This window comes from Mirounga leonina, unplaced genomic scaffold (genome assembly GCF_011800145.1).
Source record: "Mirounga leonina isolate KUSES-001 unplaced genomic scaffold, KU_Mleo_1.0 Mir_97, whole genome shotgun sequence".
Lineage (NCBI taxonomy): Eukaryota > Metazoa > Chordata > Mammalia > Carnivora > Phocidae > Mirounga > Mirounga leonina.
In genome coordinates this window covers 5,772,363-5,788,715 of record NW_023270889.1, presented here as the reverse complement: position 1 = coordinate 5,788,715, position 16,353 = coordinate 5,772,363, and the positions used below count along the sequence as shown (strand labels likewise).

The 16,353-nt window shown below is 40.9% G+C and overlaps 1 protein-coding gene across 2 annotated transcripts; it reads right to left on the bottom strand.

Annotated features, from left to right (window-relative positions):
* Nucleotides 1–713: 713 nt before the first annotated feature.
* Nucleotides 714–16,010, bottom strand: LOC118006489 (caspase recruitment domain-containing protein 6-like). Of its 2 annotated transcripts, XM_034999167.1 has the most exons (4): nt 15,960–16,010; nt 11,824–12,120; nt 10,142–10,693; nt 714–3,183 (listed from the first exon to the last, which is right to left on the bottom strand). In XM_034999167.1, exons 2-4 carry the CDS (start codon nt 12,104–12,106, stop codon nt 830–832), a joined length of 3,189 nt encoding a protein of 1,062 aa, XP_034855058.1. In that variant the 5' UTR covers nt 12,107–12,120; nt 15,960–16,010; the 3' UTR covers nt 714–829. The 2 variants fall into 2 exon arrangements, with proteins under 2 accessions (XP_034855058.1, XP_034855059.1); XM_034999168.1 differs by lacking the exon at nt 15,960–16,010 and having other exon boundaries at nt 11,900–11,988.
* Nucleotides 16,011–16,353: the final 343 nt, after the last annotated feature.

The window sequence follows — 16,353 nt, the reverse complement described above, 5'->3', positions numbered from 1 at the left end:
TCCCACATCGGGCTCCGGGCTCAGTGGGGAGCCTGCTTCTCCCTCTGACCCTCTCCCCTCTCATGCTGTTTCTCTCTCGCTCGCTCTCTAAAAAATAAATAAAATCTTTAAAAAAAAAAAACAAACATTGCAATGCTCTTTACAAGCTTTATAACTCTAAAATTAAAATTTTAATTATACATTTTAAGTTGAAATCATGAGGATATCAGATCTTTTAATAAGCCAAATTACCTTAACTATTACAAGTACTTTAAATATAAAACATACACAAATCATACCCAAGTTAATGCAAAATAACTTATTTCATTGGTTTTTAGCTCATTATTTCTGTAAGGGTCAGATGAGATATTTACATCATCAAAGCAAATTGGAGCTGTTATCACAAGTAAATGGATTTAAACATCCCAAACAAACAAGATTATCTGCTTAGTGGCTGATATTGAACCAAAAAGCTTTGACTAAGGCACCTCTGGAGCAGCCAACATCTAAAGCAGTTTTTCTTGCAACACTGAGGCTGCCTGAGCCTTATTTTATGGGGTGGTCTCAACAGCCCCAGTCCTCGGATTCAGGTTATATATTACCTAATACTTAAGATTGGGTTCAGTTAATTTATTTACTCCTTGATTCTATTCTTAATTCTTTTCATATTTTTCCTTTTGGTAGACACAATTCTTATAGATATTTTAATGATACCAGTTAGGCTGTGCATATCTTTTTTTTTTTTCTGTCATGATAATGATAGGAATCTCTTACCATCACTGCCACTCTTCTTTAGGTAGCCGTATGATAGCAACGGCCTGGGTGAAGGATTTGTTTCATAGTAAGCATTTTAACGTTTCCCTGCCCTCTTGGGCCCTGCTCCTGGATTGTATGACTTAGCCTGTGAAGGACTGGTCCTACATGACTTGTGCTGAGTGGGTCTGGGCTGAGAAGGCTTAGATTGGGAGACCTGGGGTGGGCATGGCTTGGGCTGAGTGGGTCTGGGCTGAGAAGGGTTAGATTGGGAGCCCTGGGGTGGGCATGGCTTGGGCTGAGTGGGTCTGGGTGGAGAGGGTTTAGCTTGGGAGGGCTGGGGTTGAGTGGGTTTGGGTGGGAAGGGTTTAGCTTGGGAGGGCCAGGGCTGAGTGGGTTTTGTGTGAGTGGGTTTGGGTTGAGAGGGCACAGGTTGGGATTGCTTGAACTGGGATGGCTTGGGCTGGTTGGATGTGAACTGGGAGCTGGGTAAACATTTGCTATTGGGCCTGGGATAGGATCCCATTTGGAAAGCTGGATTTGAAGGCCCATCCTGTGTCTTCAGTTTGGCTCCTTGCTGAGAAGCAGGTCTTACAGGTTTTTGTATGGCTCCTGCTGGTTGAAAGGCCTGGGGGTAAAGACCTTCAATATGGGGTATTGTTTTCATAAGCTTCCCGGTTGCCCTAGTTGGCTGTGTTCTCTGGGTATAGGCTTGCTTAGGCTGTGGCTTCCCAGCTGTTCCTGCTGACTGCAAACTCAGGGAATGGAAGTGACCTAAGTGGGAGACCACTTCCCCAGATCTTTCAAGAGCTCCCGTTGTCTGTGGTCTCTCAGGCCAGGCCTGTACATGATGAGATTTAGGTCTTGGTGGTCTCCCAAATGTTTTATCCGTGCGATGTCCCCAAGCAGTTCTTGAAAATTTCATAAATCTTTCAGGTGAATAAAATCTCTGGGGTTGGAAGTCCTGAAACCTAAAACATTTACCTCGACCATAGTCCCTTGTTTTCTGAAAGGGCCAGGGACGGAACCACTTAGACCTCTGCTCTGACCAAAAATAGGAGCCCATAACCCAGGGGGCTTTCAAAGAAACATGGTTAAAGTCACCTCCAATTCTGGTTGGTAAAGGACAGAAGTTTTCCAATACTGGGGTGTGGTGGAAATTCTGAAGATTCCAGCTAGCCCCAGGCTCTCTTACAGGCATCTCAGCTGGGCTTTCAGATGAGCTTTCTGGCTGACTGTATCTTTGTTGTCTCTCATCTTTAGCTGTTCCAGCCAGGTTTTCACTAGGGGAACTGTGAATTCCCTGAACGTTCTCAAAGTCTTGGTCTACCTGGATTCCCAACTCCCTGGCCAGGGAGCCCATGTCCTCCATGGACACACATCTGAGTGGAGAGGACATCACTTCCTGCAGAGCTGCTTGAAGACCCTCCATATTCTTCCCTTTCTCCCCAGCTTCCTCCCCCTCCCAAAACAGTAGCTGTGATAGCTTCAACTTTAGAATCCTCTGGAAAAGCTGAGCCTCTTCACTCTCCTGGGCCTGGGGACTGAGGACAAAGTAGAATCTTTCAGTGGCAGCTTCTCCTAAAAACATTAGCAAGTCCCACTCCTTCTCACCTATGTAGTCAGTGAAAAAAAATACAGCTGAGGAAACTTCCACCAAAAAACCAAACTGTGTCCAAAAACTTTCTAAGTCTCCACGGAGGTTGGCCAGAGCAACAGGCTTTTGGAAAAAACTAGGGTTTTCCTTTAGACTATCGCTCTCAGGAAAATGCCACATTATCTCAACCAGGCCATCAGAGATTTGCCGGGGAAGCACTGGGACAGTAAAATCCTGATGGAGAAAGATTTTGTGTGATTGTCCTGGTTGGGCAGGACCAAGCAGTCTGTTAAGGATTCTGGACTTGGAGAAGCTACAGTATCCTAGGCGCACAAAAGAGATGATAGGCATCTTCGGAAACGTTTCTGTGTCCACTGTAGGCCCTCCTGAAGACTGTGTTGACCACTGTTTCACAATGTCCTTCATGGCCTCTAGCATTAAGATACTTTTGTTGTTTTCTGCATCTGGCAGGAGCAGGGGAAGAGCAAACCGGCACTGATACATGTTTGACATGATTTCACGCTGCAACAAGCTGTCTGAACAGAGCATAGAGGCACAAAGAACATCAAAGGGATGAATGGTTTGTATGTCCCTGATTTCCAAATTCTCTACTCCAGCCAGCAATTCCTCTTTGCCATCCTCACCCGGAACCTTGTGTCTGAGGATTGTATCTCTGGCTGTCACATCCAGAGCTTGAACTTTCATCAGGAAATTCCAGGCTAAGTCTCCTGGAGTCTCAGGGGTCCACATACATCCTCGATCTAAGGAGAATTGTTTGACAACATCTGGCAGAAGCTTTCTGCTCCTATCCATGTTCAAACATGACAGGACATCTTTAAACATATTTTTTCTTTCTGTAGGGAAGAAGATACTCAGTGAATGTCACATTCAGAGTCTAAGCTTCCTTCATGGAGTTTTAAAATTAAATAAGTAATTGACATTTTCATTATGAAAAGATGGAACACAAATAAAGTGAAATTGCCCTTTTTCCACTCTGCCAATTCCACTTTTCTTCTAAGAGATGTCAACATGTTATGAATGTTTGCTTCCTATCCTTATTACGTGCAAGTACATAAGTATGCATGCATATAGAGAAATATACCTTTTGATTTAGTGGATGCTATTTTATTTTTACATAAATGATATTATACTAAACAAATGATTCTTCAACTTCTTTTCACTTAATGGTATTCTTTGCAAATTCTTCCAAATCAGTTTATACAGAGATTGACTTAATTCATTTTAGCTAATCCATCATATTTCATGATTTAGATGGACCATTACTTATTTAACCATTGTCTACTGATGATCATTTAGGTTTTTCAATTTTTTGACTAATGTTTATATGCAGCAATGAAAAACATTGTTAATGCTTCATGATATACATGTGTGAGGAATTTTCTAGGTTGATACTGTTTTCTTTCTTAAATGTATCTCTTGCTAAAGTTTGGAGAAATGGAAGATTTTATTTCCATTAAACATTTCTCAGAATTTATGTGTTGTACCTAATTTCTCCTGATCTCCCATTTTCTAATATACCTCCTAACCACTTCTTGGGAATACAGAAATAGTGCTTAGTAGAGAAAGAAGACCAGAGAGCATTTTCTACTTCTGGTAGAGGGCAAACTAGCATAAGATTCTTGGGTCCCCTATAAAAATAACCTGGAAGAGGGGTGCCTGGGTGGCTCAGTCAGTTAAGCATCTGACTCTTGATTTCAGCTCAGGTCACGATCTCAGGGTTGTGGGATCGAGCCCTGTGTTGGGCTCTGCACTCAGCAGGGAGTCTACTTGAGATTCTCTCTCTCCCTCTCCCTCTGCTCCTCTTCCTGCTCTCTCTCTCTCTTTCTCAAATAAATATATCTTTAAAAAAAAAAAAACCCTGGAAGAAACAACAGAAGTGAGCAAAAAGTATGGATTTTAAGAACTAACAAAGGTAACTCTAAGAAATCCTTGGGCAGTCTAAAAGTTGCTTGAATTAGAATATGTTTTGGGGTAAGAAGGTGAGGGAAGAGTTGAGGCTAGCAAAATGGATTCCCAGAGGAGGCAGTGAGAGGATAGGTTGCAGGAAAGCTTTTAGGTCCTGTTCTTGTCTATCACCTATTTTGTCTTTGGACAACAACCCACTATTTCTTCAGCACAAAAACCAGGACTCACACAGGCCAGGCCAAATGTCTACTCTTGACAAGGTAATAACAGGGTTTCTATGGGGGTGCCTGGGTGGCTCAGTCGTTAAGCGTCTGCCTTCAGCTCAGGTCATGATCCCAGGGTCCTGGGATCGAGCCCCATATCGGGCTCTCCACTCCATGGGAAGCCTGCTTCTCCCTCTCCCACTCCCCCTGCTTGTGTTCCCTCTCTTGCTGTGTCTCTCTGTCAAATAAATAAATAAAAATCTTAAAAAAAAAAAAATAACAGGGTTACTATGGAGCTCATTTGGGATACCCCCAAGAAGCAACAGAGTAAATCTTATACACAGCAACAATGATACAATCAATAAGCACAGAGCTGGATACAAAGAAAAAGAAAAAGTTAAGAAGCAATAATATCTAGAACCCAATACATTTTTATAAATTTAAAATTCATGAAAACAGCCCAACTAAGGCAAAAAGAAATGATCAGAGATTTTAGCTGCCAACCACTGAAACGAGAATTTCAAATCTGAGTCCAGTTAGGTTAATTGGAAACTAAAACAGATTAAAAAAACAAAAAACAAAAAAACTAAGTCTCTTTGGAGATATTTAGCAATCTAGAAGGGCACCTGGGTGGTTCAGTCAATTAAGCACCTGCCTTGGGCTCAGGTCATGATCTCAGGGTCCTGGGATTGAGCCCTGCATTGGGTTCCCTGCTCCACAGGGAGCCTGCTTCACCCCCTCCCTATGTCTGCTGCTCCCCCTGCTTGTGCACTCTCTCTCTCTCTCTGTCAAATGAATAAATAAAATCTTAAAAAAAAAAAAAAAAAAAACTTTAGTCTTAGAAAGAGACTTGTAGTCTCAGAGAGGAGGGAGCAACTGGGACAGAAAAAAATATTTGGATAAATAGTGGCTGAAGATTTTCCAAATTTGATTTAAAAAAAAAGTTTTACAGATTCACAAAACTCTCTAAACCCTAACGAGGATAAAAACAAAATGGCTAAAAAAAAATTTAAGAAAAAAATCCTGAAATCACCCAGAATAAAAATGACACTTATAGGAAACAATGAAAAAACAAAACAAAACAAAACAAAACTGCAGGCCTAGCATCAGAAACAATGGAAGCCAAAAGACAAAGGAATGGCATCCATAAAGTGCTGAAGGCAGAAAAATTGCCAATCTCTAATTCTATACCTAGCAAAAATATCATTCTGGAATGAAAGCAAAATAGACATTTTTCAATAAACAAAACCTAAGAAAATTTCCCACCAACAGACCTGCACTAAAAGAAATAATAAATAAAATTCTTCAGACTAAAGGGAAACAACATCACATTAAAACTTAGACCTTCAGGGGCGCCTGGGTGGCTCAGTCATTAAGTGTCTGCCTTCAGCTCAGGTCATGATCCCAGGGTCCTGGGATAGAGCCCCGCATCAGGCTCCCTGCTCGGCGGGAAGCCTGCTTCTCCCTCTCCCACTCCCCCTGCTTGTGTTCCTGCTCTCGCTATCTCTCTCTGTGTGTCAAATAAATAAATAAAATCTTAAAAAAAAAAAAAAAAAAACTTAGACCTTCAGGAAGAGGGAAAGGGCGCAGAAAATGGTAAATCTATGGGTTCCTCCCACTGGATGAACTCAACTATGAGCTGGAGGGGAAGGGAGGAGATTGATACAGTCTATATACAAGTCGACCTTATACAGTACAGAGCACATAGAGCAACACCATAGCCTTCCTGAGACTTAGATTCGACACTGATATTTTTTTGTCATGAAATTTAACAAAACAAAAAGCATGACGACTCTTCTCCTTTGAATCAGATTAATTTTGGATTTTTTTTCAGTTCCTAGCTACATATATAAATAAATATTACAGACGAAAGAGACAGAGGATAGCCATATGCCTCCAGTCAACTAGAGTGGATTGGTTAGCTATTAGAATTACATTGCAAGTCATAACTACATTATTACTGAAACTTTTCTTTCTTTTTTTTTTTTTAAAGATTTTTTAATTTATTTGACAGAGAGAGACACAGTGAGAGAGGGAACACCAGCAGGGGGAGTTGGAGAGGGAGAAGCAGGCTCCCCTCTGAGCAGGGAGCCTGATGTGAGGCTCGATCCCAGGACCCTGAGATCATGACCTGAGCCAAAGGCAGACGCTTAAAGACTGAGCCACCCAGGTGCCCCTTACTGAAACTTTTCTTGACCTGTTTTCCTAAAGGTGTTAGATTGGTTGCAAAAATTAGCCCCAATTAATGGCTTTCTGGATATATTTTGGCTTTCTGCAATATTACTTTGTAAGAAGAAGATGTGGTATATATATACAATGGAATATTATGCAGCCATCAAAAGGAATGAAATCTTGCCATTTGCAACGATGTGGATGGAACTGGAGGGTATTATGCTGAGCGAAAAAGTCAATGAGAGAAAGACATGTATCATGTGACCTCACTGACATGAGGAATTCTTAATCTCAGGAAACAAACTGAGGGTTGCTGGAGTGGTGGGGGGTGGGAGGGATGGGGTGGCTGGGTGATAGACATTGGGGAGGGTATGTGCTATGGTAAGCGCTGTGAATTGTGTAAGACTGTTGAATCACAGACCTGTACCTCTGAAACAAATAATACATTATATGTTGAACAAAAGGAAAAAGAAGAAGATAGCAAGAAGGGAAAAATAAAGGGGGGGGGAATCAGAGGGGGAGACAAACCATGAGAGATTATGGACTCTGAGAAACAAACTGAGGGTTCTAGAGGGGAAGGGGGTGGGAGGATGGGTTAGCCTGGTGATGGGTATTAAAGAGGGCACGTACTGCATGGAGCACTGGGTGTTATATGCAAATAATGAATCATGGAACACTACATCAAAAACTAATGATGTACTGTATGGTGATTAACATAACATAATAAAAAAAAAAAGGACATCAGCAAAAAAAAAAGAAAAAAGAAACAAAACAAATGAAAAAAAGGGGAAAAAAAAAAGAGAGAGAGGGAAAAAGACAAACCAAGAAACAGACTTTTAACTATCGAGAACAAACTGATGGTTACCAGAGGGGAGATGGGTGAGGGATGGGTGAAATAGGGGATGGGGATTAAAGAGCACACTTATCATGATGAGCACTGGATGTTGTATGGAAGTGCTGAGTCACTATACTGTATACCTGAAACTGGTATAACACTGTATGTTAACTATACTGGAAGTAAAATTAAAAACTTCATTAAAAAAAAAAAAAAAAGAAGTGGTATGTAATTTTCCCCAGTCCTTTAATTTGCACTGTCTTTGTGATATACTTTGACCAAAAGAATGTGGCAGAGTGATGGTGTAATGGGTTGAATTATGTCTACTCCCCACTCCCCTGCAAAAAAAAAAAAAGTTTTGTTGAAGTCCCCAGTACCTCAGTATGTGGCCTGATCTGTAAATAAAATCTTCACAGAGGTCAAGTTAAAATGAGGGCACTAGGGTTGGCCCTGTCCAATATGACTGGTATCCTTACAAAAAGGGGAAATTGAAAACAGAGACATGCACAGAGGGAAAATGATGTGAAGACACAGAGAGAAGATGGTCATCTACAAGCCAGGGAATAACTGAGGCTACGAGAAACCAGGGAGAGAAGACTAAAACAGCTCCTTCCCCAATGCCTGCAGAGATGGTATGACCCTGCTAACACCTTGGCTTCAGACCTCTGGCCTCCATAACCATGAGACAATAAATTTCCCATTGTTCTAAGCCACCCTTTGTAGTACTTTGGTGAGCCCTAGGAAACTAATATGGATGGCATGATAGTTCTGAGTCTAAGCCTCCTCCGCTCTCTGTCTCTCTTTCTTTCTCCCTCTCTCTCACCTTCTCTCTCTTATACTCCTCTGTCCTCACCATAAGAATATGCCCCATCTAGGGGCGCCTGGGTGGCTCGGTCGTTAAGCGTCTGCCTTCGGCTCGGGTCATGATCCCAGGGTCCTGGGATCGAGCCCCGCATCGGGCTCCCTGCTGAGCGGGGAGCCTGCTTCTCCTTCTCCCTCTGTCTACCACTCTGCCTACTTGTGCTCTCTCTCTGTCAAATAAATAAATAAAATCTTTAAAAAAAAAAAAAAAAAGAATATGCCCCATCTAGAATAAGTCTGAGAATAAGTCCGGACTAGCCAGCCAAGAGATGACAGACCAGTCCATAGCCAGCTGACCACAGACACTTGAATAAACCCAGGAAAGACCAGAAGAACTGCCTAGCCACCAACAGAGACTCTTACCATTTTGATAAGCTTTGTTATGCAGAACTACTGTTGCAATAAATAACTGATACAGAAAACAAGATCACACAAACCAAACAGTAACATGTAAGAAACACATCATATTAGAATGTTACCTATGGAGGAATGGAGAATGAAGAAAAAATGGAATAAGCAGACAAACGGGTTTTGTTTTGTTTTGTTTTTTGCAGAATAGTGATACTATGCAATGAATAATTAAGTCAACACTATACAAAAAGTGAAATATGTAAATAAATAAAAATTAATAATGAGGCCTAAAAATAATTATGGACTGGAGAGGTATGGGGGTGGGACAAGATTTGTGTTGTGGGTTAAATTATGTACCCCTCAAATTCATATGTTGGAATCCTAACCCCCAGTAGCTCAGGATGTGACATTATTTGGAAGTAGGGTCACTGCAGATATAATTAGTTAAGATGAGGTCATTAGGGTGGGCCCTAATCCAATATGACTAATGTCCTTACAAAAGGGGGAAGTTTGGACCTAGAGGAATGCACTCAGGGAGACAACTGGTGAAGATGAAGGCAGATGAGAAGGATATTTTTACAAGCCAAAGAATGCCAAAGATTTCCAGCAAACCACCAGAAACTAGGAACAGATTCTCCTTTACAGCCTTCAGAAGTAACCAACCTTATAGACACCTTGATTTCTGCCTTCTAGCCTCCAAACTGAGATAATAATAAATTTCTGTTGTTTATTGTTTAAGGTCCCCCATTTGTGGTACTTGACTAAAGCAGCCCTAGCAAACTAATACAAGGTATGATGAGGAGGACATTACTCCTCTCCTACCTAGAACTGGATGATGAATCCCCAGGATTTGAACTGAATGGGAGATGATAGTTACCTTTCCCCTCCTCTACTCAGAACTTGGTGATATTTGGTGATATTTATTTTCATAAACAGTATCTCTCCAAATGAAACATTTCTCAGTTTTCTAATTTTCATTGAGAAATATTCCAATTAAAGATACTTATTTAATTTCCCTTACCACGATGGCAATTTATGACTAGATCAAACCAAGTAACAATATTTTGGGATCTTATTCATTCATCACAGGCTCCTCTCTGATTTTCACTTTAGTAGTTAGGCCCATAGCCTCCATATCCCATTGGTCACAAAGGCACTAAAATGACTTAATTTGAGCATTAGAAGGTAACACCTAAAATTAGTGGTTAGCAACTTCTTATATATATCATGGAGGTGACTGCAGAAACCTATAAGCTGACAATCAGTATTTATTTTTGCTTATACTGTCCACCACTGTGTAGGTCCTGGATCTTCCTCTCTGTCAACACCCACCTCTAAGGAAATTCCAGGTTAGGGAGGCATAAAGAATCTCTGAGCAGCTGCTTTTCTGCTGACATCTGGTGCCCTTCCTCACCCCTTCTCCCCATTAGGGCATGGAAACCTAAAAATAAATTGTTCCCATACCTTCAATCCTTTTCTCCTCCTCCAATGACATGCCAGTTTCTGAATCCTCATAGCTCTGTTCTTCATCAGAGAAGTGCGTGGTTTCTGAAAATGCAGAACCCTCTTCACCATCATAAACACTGTGTTCTGAGTCATTATAATTCTCTTCTTCCACAGCAGGCTCTGCATCTTCAGAGTATCCAAGAGATTCTAGATATTCCTCTTTTCCTAAGTACAGAGAATCATCTGGCTCCTCGTATCTCTGTCCATCCTGTAAATATGCAATAGTTGCTGGAATTTCATATTCAGTGTTCTCAAATGAAGGTGGCAATATGACTTTGGGTGTGTTGTATTCCTCCTCATTTTCCCTGGGGGTCCAAGCAGTTTCTTTATGACTAGTTTTCTTGTCCCCGAAGGATTCAGAGGTTCCCATATCCAGGTGTTCTTTCTCTGTGAAGGACACTGTGATCTCAGGATTCTCAGGCTGTTTCTCTCCAGAGGAAAAAACATCTTCTGAATTCTTGCTTACCCTTATAGGCTGAGGAGGTCCTATATTCTCATGCTTTAAAAATTCTGAAAAGAACAAGAAAGGGGGGGGGCAGTTGTTTCATTTTTCCAAATTAACAAAAAGAAATTTTATAATATCTTGAGTTTCCAAGACCTCAAAGCATCATCTCTCTTCTTTATTTCAAAACTGGAGGATAGGAATACCTAGCATTTCCCACACAAATAACAAGTCAACTGTCATTCTTTCTCTCACTGGAAAAAAATCAGATCACATTCCTACCTTGCTCAAAAGTTTGAGTTCTTCTTAACAAACTCTAAGAGTACATGAGTAAAACAGAAAATGTGAATCCTATAAATAGTGCTTACTTGTGGTTTTACTGTAACCCAAAACCAACTCAGATTTCCTAGGGCCATTGCTAATGAAATCTGATCCTAATAATTTCTAATCAGGAAGCAAACAGCTCGAATTTGGAATAGTAAGTCCTAGAAATAATAGTATCTATTTCTCTAAGCACATGGGTCTTGTCCTGCATTAGAGATCATTTGCATTAACCTTTTTATCTGAGCCTCTACCTCTCTAATATCTCTTAAAATAATTTTCAATATTTTTTAGAACTTTAGAAAAAGGAGCTGCACCTGCCTCTAGTGATAATCTACAGAATTGCTAAATCCATTCTGGAAGAATTACTCCTTTATCTGCCGCGAACTATCTTTAAATATTGGAGAATTAGCATTTGAATTGCTCCAGAAAAGTAGGCTTCTGCTGGCATTCTTATCACAGAAAAAAAAATGAAATTACTGATCCACCATGTATGTGTGCTAAAAATCATTTTTCTGATATTTCCAAAATCGTTATACTAAGTGAAAGAGGCAGCTTTGGTCTTGGGGTTGTTAAATATCCATGAATTTACTTATTGAATAGTAAGCAGTTTATACTAGCACTAAAAACAAAAACAAAAACAAAAAAAACCTTTAAGTTTTGGATACAGTTTCAACAAAAAATTATCAATCCCCTAAACCAATAAGATACATTGTTCCCTGCTTTTAAGATCCTGGACACTTTTACCCTCTATCACATTTCAGTGAAAAATATCTCTGGGAGATAGACCAATGAAAACAAAAGGCAATCATTTTCTTTTTTCAGGAAATCTGCCTTATCTTTCTCACCCCCCAAAAAGTATAGAAATCCAACTTACCATGCCGTAAGCCCCAAATGGTAGCTGACTCTGGAAAAGTACTAAGTAAACACTTGAGAAAATGCTGACAGCTCACCTCTCCCTTTTTCTGTACCAAAATTAACAGCTTTCGACTTTTCTTCAGGGGATCTGTAATTTTCTCCAGAGTCTCATACTCTTCCTCAGAAACCAGCCTCCGAGAGGTTAATGTATCTAAGACAGAATCAGGATCTTGTTGGAGGATTTCAAGTAACTTTTTTCGTTCTCTTTCTATGATCTCTGAAGGAACACTCCCCGCAGCCATTGTTCTTCTGTCCTCTAGACCAGGAAATGGATTACGAAATCGTTCCAATAGTACATAAATACAGGTTTAAAAAAAATGGCAAAGAATAATTCTATTTGTCAAAGATTAAACAGGTCAAAGATGCCCGGCACTGGAGAGAGTGGGTACAAACAAGGCAAGACAGTGTGGAAATCTAGCCCTGAGCCCACCCAGGCCTGGCTCCTTATAGATTATCTATCTTCCCCCCCTTTTTTTTTTATTTTATTATGTTATGTTAGTCACCGTACAATACGTCATTAGTTTTTGATGTAGTGTTGAACGCTTCATTGTTTTCGTATAACACCTAGTGCTCCATGCAGTATGTGTCCTCCTTAATACCCATCACCGGGCTAGCCCATCCCCCCACCCCCTCCCCTCTAGAACCCTCAGTTTGTTTTTCAGAGTCCATAGTCTCTCATGGTTTGTCTCCCCTTCGATTCCACTCCCCCACCCCCCACCCCCGCTTCATTTTTCCCTTCCGTAGCATGGCGGACATTAGATTATCTACTCTTTTGATGACTTGAGTCCATCTCATCTTGACTCAGCCCCAGGGTCAATTGCTCCGAGAAGGCTCTCTTGAACTTCAGTTTGGACTAGGTATTCCCTGCTCTGAGCTCTATTTGTGATAAGAATGTGAATTGATTAACTCTTTCAGGAGAGAAATCTGGCAATAGGCAGCAAAAAATAAATAAATGCTGATAAACACACAAATTTATACCATTTGACTCAGCAACTTCATTTCTAGGAAATTATCTTAAGGAAATAATCAGACAAATGCCCAAAGATATATGTGCAAGAATCTGCATGACAACATTGTTTATAACAGCGGAAAACTTAAAATAACCAGGATTTCCATAAATTGGGGATTTGTGGAATAAATGTTGATACATCAGCAGTGAAACAGAAAAGAACAGTTTAAAAGGATGAAGCAGGGTGCCTGGCTGGCTCAGTCTGTAGAGCATGAGACTCTTGATCTCAGGGTCACGAGCACAACCCCCACATTGGGGGTAGAGTTTACTTAAAGAAAAATAAAGAAATAAATAAAAGGATGAAGTAAGTCTATGTATATTGACAACTAGTGCTATCCATGATATATTGTTATGAAAGACAGAAAGTTACACATCCCACTTTTGTTTAAAAAATTAAAATGTGTATAATGTACATATATAAAATGTATATATAGATATATATTTAAAAGAAGACAGGAGAGAGATACCCCAATTGTAACACTGGTTATCTCTGGGGATACTTTAAACACTACTGCATATTTAATAGTTTACATTTTTGTTTCTATTAGCAGACTTCAGTTTTTATTTATTTTTTAGATTTTATTTATTTATTTATTTGAGAGAGAGAGTATGTGTGAGTGCATGTGCGTGCAAGGTGGGGGAGGGGGTAGACAAGCAGATTCTGTGCTGAGCACAGAGACCTACATGTTACGGAACCTGGACTGGATTGCCCGTTGGAAGAACCAAGTGGCACCTGGAGATCTTGGAGGACAGGAAGTTCATTTAATGCCAGCACGCTCAGAGGAGAGTGGTCTCCAAAGGTCTCAGCCCCGAGTACAAAGGGGGCAATTTATACACTTCTACTTCCACATACTTGGCACTTTTGGCACGTGCGAGAAGCGGGACAGGGAGAAGAACCCAGATTGGTGTGCGCAGGAAGCAGAGCAGGGAGAAGAACCCAGAAGAGCCCCAGGGCAAGGACTGGGACTCTCACTGGCTCAGTCGGCCATCTTAGGACACAATTTTCCTTACCATACACAGCTCGATCTCACGACCCTGAGATCATGACCTGAGCTGAAATCAAGAGTAGGAGGCTTAACCAACTAAGCCACCCAAACACCCAACTATCTAGTTGGTCTTTTTTTTTTTTTTTTTAGTATTTATTTATTTATTTGAGAGAGAGAGCACACGAGAGGGAGGGACAGAGGGAGAATCCCAGGCAGACTCCACGCTGAGCACAGAGCCCAACCCAGGGCCTCTCCCACAACACCAAGATCATGACCTGAGTGGAAACCAGGAGTCATACACTTAACTGACTGAACTACCCAAGCTCCCCTAGTTGGTCTTTATTTACAGTGCCATAGTTCACAAGAACCTGAAGACAATCTAAGTAACTATCAACAGGATACTAGGTGAATAAACTGTAGTATTTCATGTACCAGTATGCACTATTCAAAAAGAATGAACTTCAGTGACCCACAATATAATCATAAAAATATAAAAGGAAAACTTTAAGTCCCAAAAGATTATATACCGCATGATACCCTTTTTAAAAGTTGAATGTAATTTAAATACATACACATGCATACACACATTTTAGGAATATACATGGAGTCATTAAAATTGTATAAAGTGTGGGTGCCTAGCTCACTTGGTAAAGCATGCAACTCTTGATCTTGGGGTTTTAAGTTCAAGCCCCACGTTGGGTGTAGAGATTACTTAAAAATAAAATCTTTAGGGCGCCTGGGTGGCTCAGTCATTAAGTGTCTGCCTTCGGCTCAGGTCACGATCCCAAGGTCCTGGGATCAAGCCCCGCATCGGGCTCCCTGCTCAGCGGGAAGCCTGCTTCTCCCTCTCCCACTCCCCCTGCTTGTGTTCCCTCTCTCTCTGCATCTCTCTGTTAAATAAATAAAATCTTAAAAAAAAATAAAATCTTTAAAAAATTATATAAAATGAAAAGTAAGGAAATAATGAAGTTAAGAAGGGTGGTTTCCTAGGTTCAGGAGAAGTTGGGGATAAGATGGGATAAGGGGACAGGGAGATTATGGAGTTAGACGTAGGATATCATCTAGGGATGAGTTTAAAGGTCCTTACTATATTATTAAAGGTAATTAAATATGTAAATAAAGGCAGGGATCAATGCTGCATGGACCAATGCTGAGGATGTATTAAGAATCAAGGATAATAATTCAATTCTACTGTCCCTGAGGTTGAAAAAAGATTAAGCAAATCCTTATGTAATACTAAAAATTAATTTTAGGTAAGAGTTTTAACTAAATGTGCCTCAAAAGTAGGAATTTTGGGGCGCCTGGCTCAGTCGTTAAGCATCTGCCTTCGGCTCAGGTCATGATCCCAGGGTCCTGGGATCGAGCCCCACATCGGGTTCCCTGCTCCGCGGGAAGCCTGCTTCTCCCTCTCCCGCTCCCCCTGCTTGTGTTCCCTCTCTCACTGTGTCTCCCTCTGTCAAATAAATAAAATCTTTAAAGAAAAAAAGAAGTAGGAATTTTGAGGTGCATCCCAGCTAATACTAACAATTTGACAAGGCAATATCAGTAAGTTTGCCAACCCTTTTTTTATTCCCTTCGGTTGGTAAGGCATTCTATAATAGGCTCCTCAAACCCCATCTCCTCCCCACTGCTCCACCCTAAATACCCTCCCCTCCCACAAGAACCTGCCCTGGGAGATTTCAAAGTTGATGGGAAGGAAAGTGTTTAAGTGGGATATTTAGCAAAGAAATTTAAACTTAGGAAGTTTAAATTCAGTTCTTTGGTAATAGCAAATTCGCATTGCACTGGCTTAGAATGCAAATGTAAGGGAGCTGGGGAAGGGTGGCCAGGAGATACAGATTTGAAAATACATCCCTCAAATCAAATCAATCACAAGGAGTAAAAACTTTGTTTGCAGCTAAGAAATTTATGTGATGTCTTAAAGAGAAAAGGCAGCAGTAATTTCATTTATTGTAGGGGGAGAAAAGCAGATCTAGTGCCAAGTTCTGTCAAGAGACTTGAATTGTATCAGAATCACGGATGCAGGATTTACGTAGTCTCCATTATTCTCTGCTGAAAGGCAACATTTCATAGAGCAAATACATCAGGAATAGCATATACCATCTGTTTCAAAAGTTGATCCATGCTGGGGCGCCTGGGTGGCTCAGTCGTTGGGCGTCTGCCTTCGGCTTAGGTTGTGATCCCAGCGTCCTGGGATCGAGCCCTGCATCGATCCCGGCTCGGCGGGAAGTCTGCTTCTCCCTCTACCACTCCCCCTGCTTGTGTTCCCTCTCTCGCTGTGTCTCTGTCAAAAAAAAAAAAAAAAAGTTGATCCATGCCACCTAACCCTGGCATTTGGATAGGAACCTGGAAGTTATAAACTGGCTTTGAAGAGCCAGGGGTTTTCCTGATCAGGGCCAAAATAGTATGGTATCAGAAACAACCACTTTACATCAAGGAGCAGGAAAAATATTTCACTTTGTCTAAGTTCTGGGAGGGTCTGAGGTAAAAGAGA

Coding starts and splice junctions, on each gene's coding strand:
- LOC118006489 (XM_034999167.1), bottom strand. CDS start 12,106: ATGGCTGCGGGGAGTGTTCCTTCAGAGATCATAGAAAGAGAACGAAAA. Junction 10,694..11,823: donor CATTTGGGGCTTACGGCATG/GTAAGTTGGATT, acceptor TGTTCTTTTCAG/AATTTTTAAAGCATGAGAAT. Junction 3,184..10,141: donor GGAGGAGAAAAGGATTGAAG/GTATGGGAACAA, acceptor TCTTCCCTACAG/AAAGAAAAAATATGTTTAAA.